The sequence below is a fragment of the Garra rufa genome, chromosome 24, assembly GCF_049309525.1.
Source record: "Garra rufa chromosome 24, GarRuf1.0, whole genome shotgun sequence".
NCBI lineage: Eukaryota > Metazoa > Chordata > Actinopteri > Cypriniformes > Cyprinidae > Garra > Garra rufa.
In genome coordinates this window covers 12,063,045-12,087,380 of record NC_133384.1, presented here as the reverse complement: position 1 = coordinate 12,087,380, position 24,336 = coordinate 12,063,045, and the positions used below count along the sequence as shown (strand labels likewise).

At 39.5% G+C, this 24,336-nt stretch overlaps 1 protein-coding gene across 3 annotated transcripts; it reads right to left on the bottom strand.

Annotated features, from left to right (window-relative positions):
• Positions 1-2,377: 2,377 nt before the first annotated feature.
• Positions 2,378-23,691, bottom strand: lztfl1 (leucine zipper transcription factor-like 1). 3 transcript variants are annotated; one of them, XM_073830673.1, is made up of 11 exons: positions 23,493-23,691; positions 22,615-22,739; positions 22,454-22,511; positions 22,317-22,369; positions 14,781-14,838; positions 13,635-13,706; positions 13,488-13,553; positions 9,698-9,775; positions 8,527-8,703; positions 2,821-2,924; positions 2,378-2,712 (listed from the first exon to the last, which is right to left on the bottom strand). In XM_073830673.1, exons 1-11 carry the CDS (start codon positions 23,493-23,495, stop codon positions 2,694-2,696), a joined length of 813 nt encoding a protein of 270 aa, XP_073686774.1. In that variant the 5' UTR covers positions 23,496-23,691; the 3' UTR covers positions 2,378-2,693. The 3 variants fall into 3 exon arrangements, with proteins under 3 accessions (XP_073686774.1, XP_073686772.1, XP_073686773.1); XM_073830671.1 differs by having other exon boundaries at positions 22,317-22,511; XM_073830672.1 differs by having other exon boundaries at positions 8,527-8,685; positions 22,317-22,511.
• Between the last annotated feature and the right edge of the window lie 645 nt (positions 23,692-24,336).

Here is a 24,336-nt window from a genome sequence, read left to right as displayed (position 1 = left end):
TCATATTAAGAATTAACTAAATATCTTTCGTCCTTAAATATTATTGCATGTTCAAAACATTTTGAACACTTTGTCATCTCGCAATGGATTTCCCCTTTTCTTTTTACAGACTATGCCTGTGCAAGCAAATAATGCCAGATACACAATGCTAAAACATTAGGTAGCTCTGATGAAAAATAATAATTCAGATCACAAATGTTGTAAAAAAAAAAAAAAACAGACTTTATGAGGTCAGGTAAACAACTGCATTTCAGACTAATAGAATATTACATTTGCACAATGAAAGACCCCAACCACAGGTAGAGTCATATCACCCCTACACCGCTGTTCCAGTGATGCTTTCTGATTGAAGGGGAAAGGTCATAGGTCTTACAAAAATATAGTGTGTGGACAGCATATAAATATACAATAAATGTGCTATATAGGAACCATTTAAAAGCACTGGTGTCTCCACTGATGTAAAAACTGCATTCAGTTTCTAATCAGCCTGTACTGTTAAAATGTATATACATTTCAGCTTTTCAATCAGACCTCTGAAGTTTACATAATATTTTAAAAGAATCGAAGTAATATGAAGAGTAAAGGTCAACACAAAATATGTGGACTGGAGTAATGTGGACAGTGTAGTGTCAGTCAAAATAATAAACATATGTGACCCAGGACCACAAAACCAGTCATAAAGGTCAATTTTGAAAAATTGAGATTTATACATCATCTGAAAGCTAAATAAATAAGCTTTCCATTGATGTATGGTTTGTTAGGAATGGCAATATTTGGTCGAGATATAACTATTTGAAAATCTGGAATCTAAGGGTGCAAAAAAAATCAAAATACTGAGAAAATCGCCTTTAAAGTTGTCCAAATAAAGTTCTCAGCAATCCATATTACTAATATTTTATATATATATATATATATATACACACACACACACACACACACACACACACACACACACAGTAGCAGATTTACAAAATAGCTTTATGAAACATGATCTTTACTTAATATCCTCATGATTTTTGGCATAAAAGAAAATCTATAATTTTGACCCATAATGTATTTTTGGCTACTTAAGACTGGTTTTGTGGTCCAGGGTCACATATTTGTAATTCAGTCAGTCACTCTGTATCTAATAGATGCACATTTGCTGAATATTTACTCACCCTCAGGCAATCCAAGGCATGTTTGTTCCTTCATCAGAACAGATCTGGAGAAATTTAGCTTCACTTGCTGACCAGTGATTCCTCTGCAATAAATGCATGGTGTCAGAGTGAGTCAAACAGCTGAAAAAAAAAAATATTCACAATAATCCACAAGTAATTCACATGACTCCAGTTCATCAATTAATATCTCATGAAGCTGTGTATTTCTAAGAAACAATTCCATCATCATTCTTTTTAAATTCAAATGAGTCCATAATATTCACTGTCCATAATATTAATTTCCCTGGTGAAAAACTTGTCTCGTCTAAATCATGAGAAAAATATACACAGATCAAGCACTGTTTACAAATAAAGACAGGCTAAAACAGTTTTTTTTTTAAAAAATGAAAGATCGAGGACAATGGGGATGTACTTTTTAACTGGAGAAAGGATTGGATTATGCACTTTTTGCATTTTGGCCATAAGCGATAGAAATATGCCACAAAACGTGCTACGAACATGCTTTTTACTCCACAAGACCTTAATTGATCATCTGGAGTCATTTGGATTACTTGTGGATTATTGGAATCTTTTTATCAGCTGTTTGAGCTGTTAATTTGATGACACCCATTCACTTCAATGGATCAATTGCTGAGTAAGTGATGCAATGCTAAATTTTACCTAAATTTTAATTTGTGGGTGAACTATTCCTTTAAAATACAGAGATCTGTCAGTGGAGATTTGGTTCCTTGCCACTGTCACCTTTGACTTCATTTATGGCAATATTGTTGGCTTTATTGCACAGAAACTATTTGAAGATAACTGAACTGAGCTGGATGATGAAATCACTAAATCAACAACAAACTGACTTTAACTGAAAAACTGACTGTTAACTATTGTCCTTCTACATTACCAGCATAATATTTTCTTCTTTAACACTGAAGCTGCATTGACAATCTGTATTGTATTAAGTGCTATATGAATAAAGGTGACTTGACTTTACTTTCACTATAAAGATTTTTTTTTATTATACATAGGGCTGTTCTTAATTATAAAATTATATACACACAAATGTTTGTATAGGTTATATACCTGTGGCAACAGCTGAAGCTTCTAGTAGATTAATGAGATTAATGTATGCATACAAACATAAGACAGAAAAAAATATTATTATTATAATTAAGATGCACAGATATGTAGTTCTTTGAAACAATGAATGCTTTACCAAGAAACAAGAATTTGACAACAGTAGTGAGCTGTATTTTTTCAGGAGGAGTAGAGAGCAAAGCCTTGGGCAATACATTTCCTCTTAAGCAAAGTAAACCTACAAAAACATGAGGGTACTTGGAAAAAACTCCTCTCAGGTAACTAGCTGTAAACACTGAAGAATACATAAAGGGGATGAATAACTAAACAATTGTAGTGTCCTGTTCAAATAATATTTCTAATCCACTGTAAATCGCTGAACCGTACAACAAGGTGTATCTGATACTTTAGATCCAGTAGTGATAATCTCCGCTGACCTCTTCATGTGTGTCTTTGTGAGTTAAATGTTCACTCATCTGATTCATACCTGAGGAGGGAATATAATACAATAAATTCACAAAAATATTGAATTTAAACCAATGACAGTTTCTCACAACATTTTACTGATATCATAATATACAAAGTGAAACTGTACCTTTGTAATCTCTTTCTCAGATCTTTAATCTGTTCATTCTTTTTAGTGAGAATCTCCTTCATGTTGCGGTAAGCAGCCGTCTGCTGAAATTTCTTATCCAGTTCCTTAATTGGTAAATAAACATTTTATGATTCATACGCATCAACCTTCACTTATTTATTTATAGACAGATACATTTATAAACAATAAATATAAACAATAATAATTACTGTTATGAATAAAAATTATTTTATTAAATAAATAAAAAATTTGAAATAATGAATCCAATAGGTTTGTAAACTAGACTTCAACAGTGTTTTCAATAGGTTAAAGTTGACTTTCATATTGTAAGGAAGGGTCAGAAGCATGGAGATCCATTTGCAGTTTTTATTACAATCGTAGTCAGACAGAAAAAGGTCAATCACCGTGAGCAGGGGTAACATAGGCGAGGCAAGAGAGAAGTCAGAGCAGGCGTAAATCAGGGCAGGCGGCGAGAATCAATAATCCAGTAAACAGTCCGAGGTCAGGGAAAACAGAGAGGCTTCAGAAGTAGATTAACAGTCCGAGATGGCAACAAGAAAGGCAAACACAGAATAAACGCTCAGAGATGACAGCCGGGGCAAATCAAGACTTCGCGAAGACTAGTGTGTGTATAGAGCTTATAAGCAGTTCTGATAATGAGCGGCAGGTGTGTGTGTGTATGTGTGGGTGTGTCAGTCCCAGGAATGAAGGAGTGTGGGAGATGGAGTCCGAATGTGACCGAATTAATATTCAGGAGAGGGTTCCCTCTGGTGGTGCGAAGGAGAAGGAGGTCTGGGAGCCTTCTCCGTTACAGAGCCCTCCCCCTGCGAGCGGCTCCCGACGCGAGGAAGCACACGGCGCCGGGGTCTACCGCGAGGTCTGGGGGCCGGTCTCTCCGGGTGCGTCCTGTGAAACTCTTCAATGAGTGTGGGGTCCAGGATGTCTCCAGCATTGACCCAGGACCGCTCCTCCGGACCGTAACCCTCCCAATCGACCAGGTACTGTAGGACATTTCCCCGGCGCCTGGAGTCGAGCAACTCGTTCACCCGATAAGCCTCCTCGCCGTCAACCAGAATGGGGGAGGTCTGTAGATCGGCTCCCTCCTCGGGCTCTCCTCTCGGACCACCAGCGGGTTTGAGGAGTGAAACATGAAAAGTAGGAGAAATACGATAGTTAGTGGGCAGATCTAATCGGAATGATACGGGAGAAAACCGACATACCTGGGACTGAGCTTTCGACTGGGGAGTTTGAGGCGCAGATCTCTGGAGGACAACCAGACCCATTGGCCGGGAGTGTAACGAGGACCAGCACGGCGGCGTCGGTCTGCCTGTAGAGCCTGGTGTCTGATGGCACGGGAGAGATGAGTGTGTGCCCGATCCCAGGTCTCCTCACTCCGCTGGAGCCAATCCGTAACAGAGGGTAATTCTGAGGGCTCCCCTGACCAAGGGAACATTGGCAGTTGGAATCCCAGAATGCATTTGAAAGGCGTCATGCCTGTAGCGGACTTGACCAGGGAGTTTTGGGCGTATTCGGCCCACATGAGGTATCGGCTCCAGTCTGACTGGTTCTAATGGCAGTATGAGCGAAGGAAGCGGATAATCTCCTGATTCAGGCATTCTGTCTGGCCGTTGGATTGAGGGTGATATCCTGACGTGAGGCTGATGTTAATGTTGAGTAACTTAAAGAAGGAAGACCAGACTCTGGACGTGAATTGGGGCCCTCGTTCGGACACAATATCCTTGGGTAGTCCGTAGAAGCGGAACACCTGATTACACAGCACTTCAGCGGTTTCAAAGGCCGTTGGAAGCTTTGGCAGTGGGACTAAACGGCAAGCCTTGGAGAAACGGTCAACTATGGTGAGTATAATAGTGTTGCCCTGGGAGACAGGTAAGTCGGTGATGAAGTCTATGGTGAGATGGGACCATGGTCAGCGAGGAAGAGGTAAGGGCTGTAACAAGCTGGCTGGGAGACACTTGGGTGACTTAGAGATTTGGCAGGGGGTACAGTCCCGAATATATTGGATGGTCTCTGTGGCTAACGTGGGCCACCAGAAACGGTTCCTTAATAGTTGAATGGTGGCATTGATTCCAGGGTGTCCTGAACTAGGTGTGGCGTGTACCTGGGTGAGAAGTCGTTGTCGAAGAGCCTCGGGAACAAACAAAAGGCCTGGAGGACACTCAGGAGGTGGAGGTGCTTGCTGGTTCTTGATCTCAGTGATGATGTCCCACTGAATAGGAGCCACCAAGAGTCTTTCAGGCAGGATGTTCTCTTGATGGTCAGGAGAGGGTAGGTTTTCTGTCTGTCTAGAGAGTGCATCTGCCTTGGTATTCTTGGTGCCAGGTCGGTAAGTGACAGTGAACTGGAAGTGTGTGAAAAATAGTGCCCATCTAGCCTGCCTGGGGTTGAGACGCTTGGCGGAGCGGAGGTATTCAAGGTTCTTATGGTCTGTGAGAATGATGAATGGATAGTTGGAACCCTCTAGCCAGTGTCGCCACTCCTCCAGGGCGAGTTTCATGGCGAGCAGCTCGCGGTTGCCAACATCATAGTTCCTTTCGGCGGAAGAAAGTTTCCGTGAGAAGAATGCACATGGGTACATCTTAGCCGGATCGCCGTGTCGTTGAGAGAGGATGGCGCCTACCCCGGTGTTGGAAGCGTCCACTTCCACAATGAATGACCGTTCCGGGTCTGGATGGCGTAGAATAGGTGCCGAGGTGAATCGTGTTCTGAGCTCATCGAAGGCCTGCAGTGCTTCAGGTGACCAGGAGAGTCGTTGCGTCTGGCGTTTAGTCATGGCTGTGAGGGGAGCAGCAATCAAACTGAAGTTGCGGATAAAGCGCCTATAGAAATTAGCAAATCCAAGGAACCGCTGTAATTCCTTGAGGGTCTGTGGACGTGGCCACTTCAGAACAGCCTCTACCTTCTCCTCCTCCATCGTGACACCCTCTTGACTGATCACATACCCTAGGAAAGAGATGGCGCTCTGATGAAATTCGCATTTCTCCATCTTGGCATAAAGTTGGTATTGAATCAGCCGTTGCAGAACAGCTCGGACCTGTTGGATATGTTCGGGTAGGGAGTTAGAGTAGATCAGGATGTCGTCTAAGTAAATAATCACCCCTTTTCCCAGCATGTCTCGGAACACGTCATTCATAAAAGACTGAAATACTGAAGGACTGTTGGCCAGGCCAAAGGGCATTACACGGTATTCGTAGTGCCCACTAGTGGTGGAAAAGGCCGTCTTCCACTCATCCCCCTCTCGGATGCGGATGAGGTTGTAGGCATTACGCAGGTCCAACTTAGTGTAGAATTTGGCCTGGCGGAGCTGTTCGAGGGCTGCAGGAACTAAGGGTAAGGGGTAACGGAACTTAACAGTCCTCATTCAGGCCACGATAATCAATACAGGGTCGAAGTCCACCATCTTTTTTCTTAACAAAGAAGAATCCGGCCGAGGCGGGTGACGTGGATGGCTGAATAAATCCCTTGGCAAGCTCCTCCTTAATGTATTTGTCCATAGCCTCGGATTCGGGTTGAGAGAGGGGGAAAATGCGTCCTTTGGGAGGTGATTTTCCAGTGAGTAATTCGATGGCACAATCCACAGACCGGTGAGGGGGGAGCTGGGAAGCTCTCTCTCTACTGAAGGCAGTAAGTAAATCCATATAAACTGAGGGTAGGAGGGCAGTGTCAGCGTCGGGTTGGGGTGGTGAGTGGTACCTAGGTTCTGACTGGATGATTGGAGACAGGCATCGCTCAAGACAAGAAGGGCCCCATCGCAGAATCTCTCCCTCTCTCCATGAAATGTGTGGATTGTGTGTTCGTAGCCAGGGTAAACCGAGGATGATGTTATGATGAGGGGAGTGGATGATAAAGAATCTGATGCGCTCGTTGTGTAGAGCTCCTATTTGTAGTCGTACTTCCTCTGTAATTTCTTGAACTCTTCCTTTACCAAGCGGCCGGCCATCTAGCGCCTCCACTGCCAAAGAAGAGGAACATGAGGTGAGGGTAATATCGAGCTGCCGAGCGAATTCAAGCGACATGAAATTACCAGCGGCACCGGAGTCAATTAGTGCAGTGGTGGTTCTGGAGAGTTTAGTGGTATATATGGTAACTGGTAATTTAATATTGGAGGTAGAAGAGGAGATCTCACTCACCGTTCGGGGCTGGATGGCTGTTCGGATGGGACAGGAAGCTTTCACATGACCGGCCTGTCCACAGTATAGACATAGGTGATTCTGCATCCGTCGTTCGCGCTCCTCCTGAGTCAGATGGGTAACGCCGACTTGCATGGGTTCATCATTAGTAGGAGTCTCGGACAGAAAACGCCTCGAGGCATGTGAGGGACGACGAGAGCGAATCAAGTTATCCACTCTGATGGCTAGCTCAATGAATTCGTTCAAGGTGCGACCCTCATCACGGCAAGCTAGTTCAGACTGCAGCTCGGCGCTTAATCCTCGTCTGAAGAGCAGCTTTAACGTATCCTCCACCCACAGTGTTTGTGCGGCCAAAGTACGAAACGTGAGCGCATAATCCGCGGCCGTCCGTCTCCCTTGTGACAGCGCCAATAATTGATCGCCGGTACTCAGACCCCCAGCTGAGTGCTCAAAGACCTCTCGAAAGTTCTGAAGGAAGGCATCAAATGTGGGGAAAGCCGTTCCTCCGTACGCCAAACCGCTGTTGCCCAATCCAACGCCCTCCCGGTGAGTAGTGAACAAACAAAGGCTATGCGACTAGAATCCGTGGGGTATAGTGAAAGTTGTTGGTTCACAAAGAGCGAGCATTGAAGCAAAAATCCCTTACACTGAGCTGGGTCTCCGCTGAACTTCTCCGGGAAGGCGAGGCGTGGGCTGATGCTGGCCGGCGGGCTCGCGGCGGCGGCCGAAACGGCTGGTGGCGTCATGGCGTGAGCGACTACAGGTGTGGGTGCTGTCGGTGTAAGTTGTAGGCTCCGTACTGCTTGGACGAGCTCCTCCGTGAGTGTAGTTAAGTGAGAGAGCTGTTGTCGATGCAGAGCGAGCTGGGCGGCTTGGTCAGAAAGCTCAGTAGTCAGCTGATTGACGGCTGCTGGATCGCTGTCAGGCGAAGTCTTCTGTAAGGAACGGTCAGAAGCATGGAGATCCATTTGCAGTTTTTATTACAATCGTAGTCAGACAGAAAAAGGTCAATCACCGTGAGCAGGGGTAACGTAGGCGAGGCAAGAGAGAAGTCAGAGCAGGCGTAAATCAGGGCAGGCGGCGAGAATCAATAATCCAGTAAACAGTCCGAGGTCAGGGAAAACAGAGAGGCTTCAGAAGTAGATTAACAGTCCGAGATGGCAACAAGAAAGGCAAACACAGAATAAACGCTCAGAGATGACAGCCGGGGCAAATCAAGACTTCGCGAAGACTAGTGTGTGTATAGAGCTTATAAGCAGTTCTGATAATGAGCGGCAGGTGTGTGTGTGTATGTGTGGGTGTGTCAGTCCCAGGAATGAAGGAGTGTGGGAGATGGAGTCCGAATGTGACCGAATTAATATTCAGGAGAGGGTTCCCTCTGGTGGTGCGAAGGAGAAGGAGGTCTGGGAGCCTTCTCCGTTACACATATGTGGAAATAAACTGAATATTTATCAGTTATTTGCAATGTGATTTCAGTGTAAACAATGTGATTTCAGTGTGAACAGTCGTATTAGTGTCTGATAAGTGCTACAGTGCTGAATCGAAATGTGCAGTGTACCTTTTCAGCAAGGGAAAGTTGCTCCTGGACACGGAGCAGGTCATGTTTAGCAGATACCAGGCTGTCCCGCAGGTCTTTCTGAGAAGCTGCACTGGCATTCAGGGTCTTTTCAAAATCAGCCTGTATCGCTGCAACTGTGCCTTCTAGATTTGCGATCTCCTGAGCATGTTTTGCAGACTACCAAAGAAAATGCCTGTAAATATTTTGCCATTATACTGCTTTTTGTAAAAAAAAAAAACTTTAAAAACTTTACAAGCATATATTATACAGCACATACCACATAGTTTCCATGAAGCCAAACATAAAGTTATAAAGCAAATGGTCAGAGAAATAGTAAAACAAAACAAAATAAGTCATATTACCAACAACACTGAATAACACTCTATGAGTTTGCAGAGACACTGACAAAGCCTGCAAATTGCAATGCGAACAAAAACAAATGTCTGCCAGCATGAAGCTAAACGCTAAAATTGCTGGTTTGGCTCAGTCAGTGATGTATTTAAAGAGAACCCCAGGTATTAGGACTTGTATGACTTAATGTAACATTTATGATGCCCCTTACTGAAATGTGTAGTAGAAAACCAATTAAAGATTTATGTTATTTAAAAAATCATTTTATACATATTTTGGACTATGGGGGGAGCCATTATTTCAATGGCATGAGGTTACTGGTGCTAACTGTTCCTACTGCAACACAACTGAATAAAATAAAATACATGACATGATGCCACATTGTGCCGATTTTGGTTCAAATATTCTGTCAAAGGGCAAAAAGAGAAGAACAAAATTGTAAAACTTTGTTCCTAGCCCTGATGCCTTTGAGGCTTTTATCAGACCACAGCTACTAAAAGAGCTTACTTTTTATTTACAGGTAGCTCACCAAGTGCAACCATTTAACAGCATCGAAATAATACCATCTCCCCATAGTCCAAAATGTGTAAAATGTAGTGGATTTAAAAAAAAAGAATTAAATCTTTCATTGGTTTTCTAATACATATTTTCAGTAAGAGTCATTATTACATTTTATTACGCGATACAAGTCTTAATACCCATACAAGTCATCATCAGAAGTGTCTGCGGACATCCGCACACACCTACAGTGTGCAGCCCAATTTTGGTGTCCATGCAGACGAAGCACATACAACAGCGCTGTATTTCCAGGCCTTTATACCTGTTGATCTCCTTGGCTCTTCTGAAGGTCTTTCAAGGCTCTCTCTGCTTTGGACTTCTCATCCAGAGCACTCATGGCCTACAAAACAACAGTTATACATGCAACATACAAAATAATGTATCATAAAAATGGCTCCTAGATCTATTTAAACACTTAAACTAAGTGGCTTTTTTAATGAAACAAGCAAAATTCTGGGACCACAGTATGTATCAAGTTTACCAATTCAGTAAAGACATACTGAGTTTTTACTACAACTACTACTACTACTATTATTATTAGGGGTTTGAGCACGTAGTGCAATTGTAAGGATTTTTTTTATTATTATTCTTCTCCATGCAGCCCAAACTGTAAGGCCTAGAAAGCTGAAACTTGGTCAGATCGTAGTAGCATTGCTCGGTACATTGCTCGGTACTCTGGCCGTAGCTCGTACACTGTTTGTCGTAGACTAAAAAAACTTTACATTGTTGCATTCCCTGGGTCAGCACGAAAATTGAGCTATGATGTACGGTTGTCCTCGAAAAATGGACTTATATCCGAAACTTACTTTTGTGAACTAGTCCTAGGTTTTTCGCCTGATCAGAACCAAACCAGTGCAAAAATATTCTCTGGACAATGAATATCAATAATTATCAAAAAAAAAGTTGAAATTTCGACTCACGGTCGGATAGGAACAGCAAAACGTTCTATGCTAATGTTAGCCAATTGCTACATTTAGCTATAACTCTTGAACGGAATGAGATATCTTCATCAAACTCGGTACATGTGTATAAGCTCAATCTTTGGTCAAATAAAAAAATGCGCAGCTCTGCAACTTGGTGGCGGTATGAGACGAAAAAAAAACATATAAACGGCTATAAATACGTAACCATTGGTCCGATAGGCTTGAAAATTGGTATGACGTGTCTTGGTCCAACGTGGCACAAGTGTTTATGAGGACAGTGGCATATCTCAAAAAACATGGCCGCCATCGGCCAATTAAATTTGAGCACCTATTTGACAAGGTTAATGGAGGCTGATCAAAACGAAACTTGGTGGGCATGTTCAACTCATTTCTTTAAAGGTCTGTATACATTTTGAAAGAAATCGGCCACTAGTTGGCACTAACAAGTTTTATGGCTCTGTAATCATGTGGTGTTTCACACATCCACACAATATGCATATTATTTGATAGATCTCCTCATGTTGAACCACTTTGCCTCAAGAACCATTGCTGTCAATCAAATCGTTCATTAAATATTCACAATTATGTTAAAAACCTACTTTTGCTAAATAAATCCTAGGTTTTTCACCCAATCTCAATCAAACCACTGCAGCGCAGTTCTCCAGACTCTCTAGATCAATAATTAACATAAAAATTTGAATTTTGTCCTTTGGTTGGCTATAACAGGGTCATTTAGGAAAGGGCATGACAATATATACCCAAAAGCCTATAAAAACTAAACAAAAACTCAAAAAAATTGTGAAAAAATGTGTCAGATGACTCTTAACAAGCATGTAAAGTTTAATGGAAATTGGACCATAGGTAGCGCTATAACAGTTAAAAAGGCTTCAAAACCACACAATTTCTATTTTAAATGGCCTCAAATTGCTACTTCTAAAAAATGGTCATATAATCACTCAAACACTAGATCTATATATCATATGTCAATTATTTCATACTGGCCTACACCCTAACAGCATTGAAGCCAAAAAGGCCTTAAATGTTCGAACCCCGGTAATTGCTGCTTGCAGCTATATTTAGGGGCCAAGCACCGAAGGTGCGATGGCACCTATTGTATCCGTTAGATTTCTTCTTTTTATTATTATTCTTCCGCTCTTGAAGTCTATGGCAGCCCATAGAACCGCTTGCGAGAAAGTTGTGTAATTTGGCACACTGATAGAGGGCAGTCTCAACATTAACCATAGCAAGTTTGGAGTCTCTAACTCAAACTCTCTAGCGCCACCACTTGTCCAAAATTTCACTTTCTTTTTGCTAATAACTTTTGAACCGTAAGGCACAAAATCAAAATTCATTTTTTTCTCTGAATCATTGGATCATGCAGAGTCGAATGAACACTGAATTTCAAAAATCGTAAGTTTTAGTTTTTTTTTCTATAATTAATTGTTTGTAAAACCTACTTTTTCGAACTCGTCCTAGACGGTTTGTCTGATTTTCACCAAAATTGGCTCAGATCATCTTCAGACCATGCTGGCAAAAATTTATGGAATTCAAGTTGATTGGACAAACCGTTCTCGAATAACACGCTAATTAATTCTACGAAAAGTGTGCAAAAATGGATGTTAGGCCATATCTCCGCAATGCTTTGGAGTATTGAGACCAAACTTGGTGTGTGTTATTACAAGCATGACCTGAGGCTACCTGCAGTGTTTCGTCACAGTGCCACCTACTGGTCAGGAGATATGAAAATTGGGTATTTTTGCTTATAACTTCTCAATGGTTTGGCCAAAAATCTCGAAACTGGTCTCGTTAGATTCGGAGGAGCATGCTGAGTCCAACCATATCCCACGTCAGCCATTTTGGGCGTCAGCCATTTTGAATTTTGTCATAAAATACTATATTTTCCAATCGCATTGACATATCGTTACGAAACTCGGTATATGTCTTCAGCACCAAGCCCTGACAGTGCTCAAAAAGTTTGTTGGCATCGCCACCTTCTGGTCAAAAGTTATAAATAAATTTAGAAAAACGCTAATAACTTCTGAGAAAAATGGCTTATTGTAATGAAAGTGATCTCAAAATATTCCTTGGGTCAGGCCAAGATCATTGATACCAATTATGCCAAAATTGGCCAAACTTCCTGTTCACCATTTTGATTCATGTTGAAAACCTACTTTTTCAAACTCCTAGACCGTTAGTCAGATTTTCACCAAATTTCACTCAGATCATCTTCAGACCATGCTGACAAAAAGTTATGGATTTCGTGTCGATATTCAAAACCGTTTTCATTTAACGCATCAACAAATTTGCTGAAAAGATGCCAAAGCACATCTATAGCTGTATCTCTGCAAAGCTTTGAGATATTTGCACCAAATTTTGTTTGTGGCATTTTCACCTGTCACTTTCACTGTGATTACACCACCTATTGGTCAAGAGTAATAAACCATTTATTAACTATCAATTATAAAATGTCCAAAAATGCTAGTAACTGTAGATAGCATTAGCCTATTGTAATTGTAATTAGTCTCCAAATATTCCTTGGGTCATGCCGACAACATAGATACCAAATATGCCACAGTTGGTCAAACTTCCTGTCTGCCATTTTGATTTATGTTGAAAACCTACTTTTTCGAACTAGTCCTAGACCGTTAGTCCGATTTTCACCAAAATCGAGTCAGATCATCTTCATACTGTGCTGACAAAAAGTTATGGATTTCATGTTGATAGATTAAACTATTTTCGTACAGCGCCTCTACAAATTTTAGGCTTGATGCCAAAATTATTCTGAGGCTTTATCTCTGCAAAGCTTTGACATAATGACACCAAACTTTGTGTGTGCCCTTGTCACCTCACACTAAACACACCACATCGATTTGATAACAGCGCCACCTGTTGGTCAAACCTAATAAGCCATTAAATCATATCAGTAGGCGTTCTACATCATTTTTCTGTCGTTTTGACTAAAATCATCCTGAAATGGCTTCTTTTTACTTATTGTTGCAGTTGGTCTGCTGTTCCTGCCATCCTTAGCTCCTCATTTTCCCTTTGAATGCTTGGCCCCGTAATTGCTGCTTGCAGCTACATTTATTATTATTATTATTATTATTTTTATTATATTCACAATTTCTTCACCTGAGATTCCAAAGTTCTAAGTCTAGCTTTCATTTTGTCATTGTCCTCTTGTAGTCTGGAAATCTCCTAAAAAAGAAAGTGAAACAGACCTTATTTATATACACAATATGTACATATTAGATTTGTTCAAATTAAAAAGAAAAATACCTTCTGGAGTAGTTCAGACACACCTCCTTCGTTCAATGGTGCTAGTTTTGGCTTACTAGACTCCTGATTTACCTAAAAGCAAATAAAGCAGATGTTGAGTGTAGTTCACCATGAACAGATACCGTATTGTCATATAGTACCATAATTTTTTTATTTATTAAAGACACATAAAATTAAATACCTCTTTAAATACAAGTTGAACTCAAACTTGTGACCATGACCGAAACATCACAAATTATTAAGGGAAGTTATATTTTGACTATTTTATTTGCTATCATTATAAGATTAGCATGACACGCTATAACTTCTTTCTGATGCTAGACCAGCCAATGCGCATGCGCAGTCATGAGCGCGTTTGCAAAAGCTGCCTGTTTCTATAAGAACCAGGGCTTCTTACGGCAGCTGCAGTAATGCAATTACTAATCAACTATTGGCTCTTTCATTTTGAAGGCGGGACTTTTCCGCTATTTTGGGCATTTCATTTTCTCCCATTCTTAAGTAATAGGAGTGCACAGCCTGACACACCCACTTGAGGTCTTGAAGTCTCTGCTAATAAGTTGATGATCTTAATCAAGTGTAAAAGTGCAAAGTTGGGGGGCCTCCAGGATAGTGGTTGGAAAACACTTGTCTAGAAAATTTATTATAAAACTGATAGTCCTTGATTCTGATTGGTTGAGCTGCGTTCTAAGCTGTTGTAAATTAATCTACAAACATACATCTTTGTTTACTTCTGTGTGTTGCTTCGCAACCAATTTGTTGCAACCACAACTGTTTCTGAGGAACTACACCGTTTGGTGGAAGAATACTATTTTTATTAATATCATTACACTTTATTTGCTCTGTTTTATTTGGTAAAACCTTACTATGTATATGGAATAACCATTTTACCCCTTGGCTGTTATAAATTCACTGTAAACCATGGCTTCTTAGGGCTTATTGCTTTATTTCACACATTAACCTGTAAAATGCGTGAATTCTGTGCAGGCTGCAGCTGTCACATGTAATATACGTAAAGAATAATTGACGGCGGGCCGTTAAATTCTTAGAAAATAATGCACACCTGAGTTACCCCATTAGTCTCTACTAATAGTGAAACTTAATTAATTTTCTTCAAGACCACACTGTTGTTACCAGCAATGAGCTCACCTTGCTGTTGGCTTTGAAATCAGTCTTCTCAAACTCAGCTACTTGCTCCAATAACTCTCTAATAAGATAAAAAAAAGGGGGGGAATGAGAGAAATGTAAGGATTTATTATGAATTTGGTACAACAGATCATAGATCATCTAATGTATGTGTGTAGCCTTTTACATCTATGTTGTATAGCATTAAGACATTTAGCAGAATGTCCAAGCTGCCTTGAGGGTACTTCCTGTGTTAAGCCAGATGGGTTTAGGAGGGCTGCCTCCCCAGGCTTCTGGGTATTTTTAAGTGGCTGTCTCTGAATCCGGCTTATTAAGTTTGGGTTGAGTAGACTGTTACCCCTTGTCACAGGGACGGTCGGAGACGAGCGGATCCATTCACAGCATTTATTAGATAAGACAAAACAAAACAAACACACAGGGGCAGGCAGAAGTCGTAGTCAAAACACAGGCAGAAAGGTCGGGGCTGGCAGCGAGAATCAAACACGGGAGGGAGTCCAGGAATCGAACACGGGAAAACAAACACGGGAAGAAACGCTCAGAAATGCAGCCGGGGCAATACAAGACTTTGCGAAGAAGCTGAGTGTGAGAGTGGCTTAAATGCAGTCCTAGAAATGAGGTGCAGGTGTGAGCGGTAATCAGTGCAGTGAGAAACAAGGAGCAGGTGAATGCAGTGATTAGTGCAGTGGCTTGTGGGGAATGAAGTCCATGATGTGTAGTGCAAGAGTTTATGATGACAGGACGACTCAATTCGTGACACCCCTCTTCAGGGCTTTAAGTGAACAACCTCTGTTCAGAGTGTAGCTGTCTGCGGATAGTTATGCTCCAGCACAAACCTAATTTTCTCTGGAATAAAGCGATCTAAAAGCAGTGGTGTTCCAGCCTGGCTTCTATGACTAGGTCGAGTTCACCTTGACTTAAGCTTTCTCAAGTAAAGGCCATTGCGAAATTTTGTCCAAAATTTTTGCACTTTAAAAAATAAATACGATCTCACGTTATATCACGTTTACACACTGCACCTGCAGCTCTACTTGTCCTCAAAATTAGCTCAGCATTAGAACATTTTTACCTTGATCATTTTATATGAACAGCCTGTTCAATTCTAAGCCATAGTAGGATAAAAATGGTCATTAAAACAATATTATGACTTTAGCTTAGAATTACATCATTGAATTTTTAGTAGACAGTAGGGCAATAAAAATAATGTGAAAAAACTATACTACTATTTTAAATCCATTAAAAAGCAGAGTTAATGTTACATATCTCAAAGCTACAGAAGAAAAGAAAAAAAACCAATGACAAAAGCAGATGCACCTGCTCAGATTCTCGGTTGTCAAAAAAGGGAGATAGAAAGAGCCTCTAAAAAACACATACATGTCAGTTACACTGTTCTAAAAGGAAAAATAAAGCCCCTCCTTCTCCTTGTGAAAACAGTTTGTGGTAGGCATAACATTAAGATGTGTGCACAGTCTGTGAAGATTGCGGTGTACACATAGGACGTGTAAATATGGGTGTTTTCCCTCTGTGTGAGGCCCATCCCTGATGTATCAAGGAGGGAGGATCATACACAAACACATACAGCTGTTACACATGTAAAGAGAATAAAACAACAAGAAAAAACATGGGTTCAAACAACATGTAGGTAATAATGACAGATTTCATGTTTAGGTGAACTATCCCTTTAAACCAGGGATCCTCAAATCTGGCTTGCAAGATCCAGCTCCAACCCTAATCAAACTCACCTACCTGTGATTTTCTAATGATCCTTAAGACACTGATTAGTATGCTCAGGTGTGTTTGATTAGGGTTAGAGCTGAACTCTGCAGGAAAAAAGGATCTCGCGAGCCAGATTTGAGGATCCCTGCTTTAAATAGTGGTTCTCAACATTTTTGACATGACCCCAAATTTTTGCTGAGGCACACTAATGGAAGCAGACTGGTCTCAATACTTCACACAAAAGATAAGATACACACATGCACCTTCAAATTTACATAAAAGCTAATTCACATGCACAAAAACCTAATTCATAGGGGTGTAACGATACGTGTATTCGTACCGAACCGTCACAAGGCAAATTTCAATTTGAAATGATTGTTCTTAGGCCCTAAGCTACATAAACTTGGCAAACGTATCTTACTACATCTAAGCTACTTTTAAAATTTTTCATTTTTATATTGAACCAACATTATTCCAAGTCAATGCTCTCTCGGTGATCAATAAAACAGTCAAGCAGATATACAGGCTTAATAGTTCAGTTTAATTGTTTATTTAACAACTGTTCCAACTGTTCCATTTGGCAACAAAAATCAGTATCATGTGTTTAGTGTAGTTAACACGAACCAAGAATGAACAATACTTCTGCAGCATTCATTAAAGGGATAGTTCACCCAAAAATGAAAATGAGATTTTTATCTGCTTACCCCAAGGGCATCCAAGATGTAGGTGACTTTGTTTCTCAACTTTGTAACTCAAACCGTTGCAGTCTGTCAGTCATATAATGGCAGTCAATGGTTACCAAATCTTTAAGAGTAAATAAAAACATACACAGACAAAACCAAATGAAACCCTGGGGCTTGTGACAATTCATTGAGGTCTTAAGACACAAAACGATCGTTCTGTGCAAAAAACTGAACAGTATTTAAATCATTATTTTCCTCTGATCAATCGCAACGTTCTACTCTCCTCAGCACGTTCCTAACAGGTGGTGCACGATGCGTCAACGTGATGTGCCATAGTAGATGCATGCGCAGTAGCGATCTGTCGCGCGTATACATCACTCATTGTTTACATAGTGCATATTGGCCTCTCAAAATGGTAATTACTTGTGCTTATCCTGATTCTGGCAACCGATTAAAAACTAAATGATTACATTTCCTTGTGCAAACTCATCTGGGAGTGTTGACTTTTCACTGACTACATTGCCAGAGCATGTTGACGCATCACGTGAACGCGCTCCAAACTGATGAATGTTTCCGGTGGATCAGAGGTAATGATATAAATACTGTTCAGTTTCTTGCACAGAATGATTGTTATGTGTCTTAAGACCTCAATGTATCGTCACAAGCCGCAAGGTTTAATTTGGTTTTGTCTGTGTATGTTTTTTTTTTTTTACTCTTAAAGATTTGGTATCCATTGACTGCCATTATATGACGGTTTGAGTTAAAAATCTTTGTTTGTGTTCTACTGAAGAAACAAAGTCACCTACATCTTGGATGCCCTGGGCATAAGCAGATAAACATCAAATTTTCATTTTTGGGTGAACTATCCCTTTAATGTTAATTTCAACATTTTGCATTATTAATTACTAATGCATTATCAAATCAAAAGTTGTGTATAACATTATTTAATGCACCGTGAACTACAGGGCCGAAGGATTTACACAGCGGATCACAAACTGAGCGGGTGCGAGGCGAACGCGACCGGCCTGAGCTTATTAGAATCATTGACGTTACTGAATTCTCCGCAAATAGCGGCCAAATCAGACCTGGCTCCACGGGGGGCCAGGGTGGGCCTGGCCCACCCAATCAGAAGCTTGGCCCACCCGAGCCCCACACTACATAGCCAATCACAAAATTGGTGCGATATTCAGTCGAGCTCCGTATTTTTATTTTTTTTTTTACCGGCCGCACCCGCAAACATTCTAAAATTGTATATAATTTTCGCACTTTCAATATTCAGGGTATAGAAATCACTTTTAAATGAGTGCTCGCGCTGTTTACTTTTACTTTCGATTTTGCGATAATGCGCACTGTGTGTAAAGAGAGCAGCATATCTTATAATAGATATTTGTCAGTGAGCACAAGATTGAGCAGCAAATCCTCCAGCATGGTCTTTTTTTTAGTCATCGCTCCGTACTTTCGACCCGTGATCAGTCAAATCTAAAGGTCATTGCACAGTGAGTCCGATTTTCGTATACGTTTTTTCAGTTTTCTCATATTCGCCATCCTTCAAAATGCTTATTATGCGAAATGCAGAAAATCGAACCTGATCCGATTTTTTTTATGATGGACGAAGGTTTCAGGCAGTGTTTCAACTCGATTAACATAACCTGTATTTATTTTTTAACGTGCGAAAATTTCGGACTCGTGTTGGATGCAGGGTTGCCAAGTCCACGTTTTTTCCCCACGGAATTGGTCTACTTTTAAACTGCTGCAATGGGTTGATTTCCCCCAGTGGTTTAAAGGTTTGAAATATTGCAGAAATTAAATTTCAATGAAATGCTTGTATTTAAATATTTTGCATTCTACCTATGACAAAACAGTGCTTGATGTTAGGTTTTGTTAAGGCTACTGGTAGGAAGCCTTTGAGCTGTGTTTATGATCAATGTGCATGACTGTAAAATGTGTATTTTAGATATGGAAATGACATATATAAGTTTTGATATTTGGGATATAGTCAGAGCGCTATTTTGGGTTGTTCTTGACTGGCCATTTGGGCTAGTTATGTTATATAGACCTGGTAACCCTGTTGTCAGATGCTTTCAGTTTAGAATTGTAGCTTACATTTTACAACTGCAGTAAATTATTTTTATTTCTATAAAAATGCAAAATGACAGTAAAGGTGCTGCAGCGGTGGTCAAGTAATGTAATAAGCAAATAACCACAGTGTAACTACCCCAAATGGAAGAAATGTGCACTTCCATAATGCACTTAAATAAAACTTACTCTGTTTTTCACACACTAATTTTATACTTAATATACTAAAAATTATATAGTACTTCTTAAGATAATTTTTTAAACATCTATAGTGTACTAAATTTTGCTATTTTGAGACACTAATGTGCTTTTTTTAAAAACTTTTTATTAAAATAATGTACGTAGTAATATATATTAACACTTGTACACAGATAATGCAAATGCATACAAATGTTATATTTCAGCTTCTGTTTATTAATGGAAAACCCATAAAAGCCTTAAACCTACACTTTATTGTCAATAATCTGCATTTGTCTAGTGCCATCTAGTGGTCAGGGTTCATATATCCGGTAAATCCTTCCAAAATGCGTAGACACAAAGAAACAAAAAGAAACATAACATAATCTGGGTCTTCATCCAGATTAAAAAAAAAAAAAAAAAAAAGATTTAGTATTATATTAAAGGGGGGAGGGGGAGGGGGGGGGGGGTTGTGGGCCGGTGCGGTCAGAATTTTAGTGCCCCACTCCGCCCCTGGTGAACTACCATGAACTACCAATGAACAACTGTAGTTCATTAACTAACAAAGATAATAAATACTATAATAAATGTATAGTATAGTCTATAGCAGGGTTCCTCAAATCTTACCCTGGAGGTCCAATGCACTGCAGAGTTTAGCCCCAACCCTGATGAAACTCACCTACCTGTGATTCTCTAATGATCCTGAAGACCTTGATTAGCATTCTCAGGTGTGTTTGATTAGGGTTAGAGCTAAACTCTGCAGTGCATTGGACCTCCAGTGTAAGATTTGAGGATCCCTGGTCTATAGTATATCTATAGTAAATGTATTGTATGCTCATGCTAGTTAATAACTAATTATTAACTAATTTAAATATTATTGTATAGTGCTACCATTGCATGTGTCATTATATTATATTATTTACATTTCACCAAAATCAAGTTCAAATACAAAGTTTTTTACCATTGAATATTTTTTTCCCATCATTACTGCCACATCAGCAGTTTTTAAAATATGCTATATAATATATAAACAATAATATATATATAAAACTTTTTTTTAAATGTAATAAAAAATAAAAACATTTTCAACAGTTAAGCTTTATGTTTAAGTTATCCCATTAAAACAGCGACATCTGCTGACGGACAATGTGTTGTATTGTCACGGGAACATGCCAGCTGAAGATAATAAGGAAATTGCATCGCTCCCTTTGCAAAGTGCATTCCAAACGTCTACATAATTCTCAAATGTCTTCATCATCAAGAAAGAAATCTACTTGCTAGTTAAATTATGACTTTCAGTTGACCTTTCAGCATGAGGCCCGACCAGAGCAGTGGAAAGTAAGTGGCTTTGACAGTAGAGCGGGTGCATAGGTCACATTTACTGACAGATCCTGCCTCACAGATTTGATCTCTTTAGAGAAATAAAGAATTCTGCCTCCAATTCCCCATCCTAAGCCATTCCAAAATTATGCTAATTCATTACAGTGATTAGCACAATGAGCTATGAATATAGATAATTACAACACTAAGAAACTTTGTTAATGCTTGGTTAGTGGTGTACTGGTTTTTGCATTCAGCAACTGCATGGTAGCAACTGTTGGAATGATTTATTAATCAGTACCCCAACCGTATGCACCTTTTGTTATCAGACTAGCACTAGATGTATTTGTGAAGAAGTAGGGTACTGAAGTGCATCAATGACATGTTCTCTCATCTTCTGTCCTTCTGTTTCTCTCCTTCACCTGTAACTGCCCAGTTCTGGTTCATCAGTATGCATTTACTGAGCTAAATTTCTTCACCGAGCTTCCCCCATTCCAGGTTCATGCCACAAAAAATAAGTTACACCTTGAGGCTCCTGCTAGCCAAAAGTCAGTCTACAGTTACACCTAGAAACTTTTTTAACCCAGCAGACCTATGTACCATCATTCCACCATTTATGCTTATAAAACCCAGTCTAAAAACTCTTCCTAAACTTTTCCTCACAACTTCTTTAGACATTCCACATTAGTAGGCAGTTTTAAATAAGTTTCACCTAAATACTTCTAATTTCAGTCTACACAATCTACTGCCTGCAGATCCATTAAAAAGGTGTTTATATCTGAAAGCAATACCCATTGAAAATACTCACATAATTTGCAAGAGATTATAAATCTCTTAAATAAAAATAATAAATAATAAATTCTTTCTGACTTAGCTGTGCAAGTGTCTTGCATCAGTCCACAGCCTTTTTCATGTCATACAATAAAACATTCAACACAACTAAAATGTATATTTATTTCTTTTTCAAGTAGCCATTTAATGGGTTTATTTAACATGATTAAACTTAAACTAAAAAGACCACCTACTAAATAAATAAAAGTACACAAAATACTATTTTGATGATGTAAGAAGGAAGAGTTTGTTTGTAGTGTAACCCCATGCCAGCTACCACCCTATTCATGGCGAGAAAAGAAAGAAAGAAAAAAGATAGATAAATATAGACTTTTATCAGATCTTTTTAAAAAGAAGTAAGAGGCATGTTATGCTCCTGTTCATTTGTATTAATAGATGTTTTGTTTCTTGCATTAAAGTCTCCATAAAACGGAAGTATCACCAAATCTTTTCTTGCATATTTTGGTCACAGACATCCAATTCTAATGGATAATCGGAAAAGAAAAAAAAAACGAAGAATGCAAGCTTGCTAGGGTTGGGTTTAACTAAATAACTAGAGAAGTCTCACATACGTCATGAGACACAAGTCTGTCATTTTCAGTGTAGGGTGCAGTTAATGACATTTTGATTAAACATTATGAGGTCATTAAAAAATAATAATAAAAAAATGCACAAATGAATTGTTCACAATAAAATTTATAACATGCACTCAGAATATAAGTCCCCACCAAATCCCCACCTGTTCTCCAGCTCAGAAATGTCTGTTTGCAGTCTTAAGTAGAATTTCTCTGCCTGGGAAAAGAGTTGTCGCAGCAGCAGCACATTAGTGTGAGCCGTGTTTATGAGTTCCATCTCCACTTCCCCACGCACCAGTACCTGCAGCCCGTCCAGCATGTCAGATACCTCATCCACTGTATACGTCTCCTCCATGAGCCTTTGGTATGGATGTAGAGAGGGAAAGAAAAAAGTCAGAAAAGAACATTTGAAGACAGAAGAAGAAAGGGAGTTACTGCTAATACATAAACGAGGTCACTCACCTACTGTCCTTCAGGTCTTGGAAGCAGGAGTCGATTGTCTTTAGTCTCAGTGCTCGTTTAGAGCGGGCAAAGCGCATGTAGTTTATCACCTCATTCTGATGATGCTCATTAAACCTAAAATCAGCCTGTAGGTAAAGGCACAGAATATTAAATGTAAGGGTAATCTGAGCTAAGCTTTAAAGACAATGTTTGTGGTAAAAAAAATATATATATACTACAGAGAAACAGCGCCTTCTACTGGCAACATCACAATTTAACATCAATCTACTGTACTGAGAAGTGGAAGAATTTCGTTTTAAAGTTCGATCAAACTACAACTTTGAAGTTGACTTTCATATCTTCATATAATAATTTTATATCAAACACTCAAATGGCAAGTTTATGTGATAGTAATCATATGATTTTTACAATTCATGCAGTCATTTTAAGTACAGAAAATAGTTTTATTATTGTCCATATGGTGTATCTTATTAATGCAATGTTTAATCAAAATGAAAAACACTAACTTTTTAAATTATATCAATAATGATAGTACAGGCAAGTGATTACTGTTTGATCTGCAAAAATTACAGTGATTTCTGAACAGCTTGGGATTTGATATTTCTTGTAGCTGTAAAACAAATAAAACTAAATAATATTATGTTACACTGAAGTCACGGGCATGCTTGAATATCATGGCCTGATAACGTTACAACCTAACGTCACCTTATAGATATAGTCTTTTCTTGCGCCCCCTCTTTAAATTGCTTATTTTTTAGATCAGATGAGCTTATTGCTCAGAAATAAAATGTAGTTGAATAAACGGGTGAATTGAAGCCACATGCATGGTTTGTTCACTAATTTTCCTTAAGCTAATATTAGCTGGCTAAGCTACTTACCATTACAGCAGAGTGATGCAGAAAAAGACTTTTAACAAGAAGAGAAATAAACGTCACGAGAATTAAATACAGAACGTTCGAATATGCCGACTATGCCTTCGATTAAGGCACAGTTATGAAAACAGACTGGGAATTAAGTGAACGACTGGAGGATTTGTAATGAACGTTAGCGAGAAGAGCCTTGTTGTGCTTCTGGGTTGCGCTTGGAAACAGAACAGCGTCACTCCGTTACTAACGAAACTAGAGCTAGACAGAGGACGGCAGGGGGCGTGTTCATACCATAGACATATATAAATACCTAGACGCCTCATTGGGCGCCACATTGGTCCGGGCAACGCTCCATAACTCTCATATCAATAAAAGCAAAAAGATACCTGACTCAGCTTGGGAATCTACAAACCATCGCACAAGAATAAAAACAGATCTCGGGATATTGTCTTTCACAGGTAAGACTGAATAGTTGTTTCTGCTTGTTTTTTTGGTCATTTTTAACGTTTGTTGACAGCTTAATTGACCACCAGTGACAGACAATTAATAGCTAGCAATATCGCTAACGTTAGTAAAGCTGAGGCATTATATAAAAAATCATGAGGTTTAAATTGATTCTTATTAGGTTTTAACACATTGCAGTTTATATCATAAACTAAATTGTTTTATGAGCACAATATACATAATGAGTACAGTGAGCACTTTGACAGGACAATGTCCTTATGCTCATTTACAAAAAGTTTATCATTACTAGATCATAAGGATTTGATAGCTTATCATAAAACTGTGGATTGATTATTATTTTTTCCCTTTTTATCCAATTGCAAACAGGACAACACAAGCCTGACGGAAAGCT

Excerpts from the sequence above, each read along its gene's own strand:
- lztfl1 (XM_073830671.1), bottom strand. Across the intron at positions 22,512-22,614 it reads CAAGACCTGAAGGACAGTAG|GCTCATGGAGGAGACGTATA; the intron begins GTGAGTGACCTC and ends TCCATACCAAAG. Across the intron at positions 2,925-8,526 it reads AACTTTCCCTTGCTGAAAAG|GAACTGGATAAGAAATTTCA; the intron begins GTACACTGCACA and ends TTACCAATTAAG.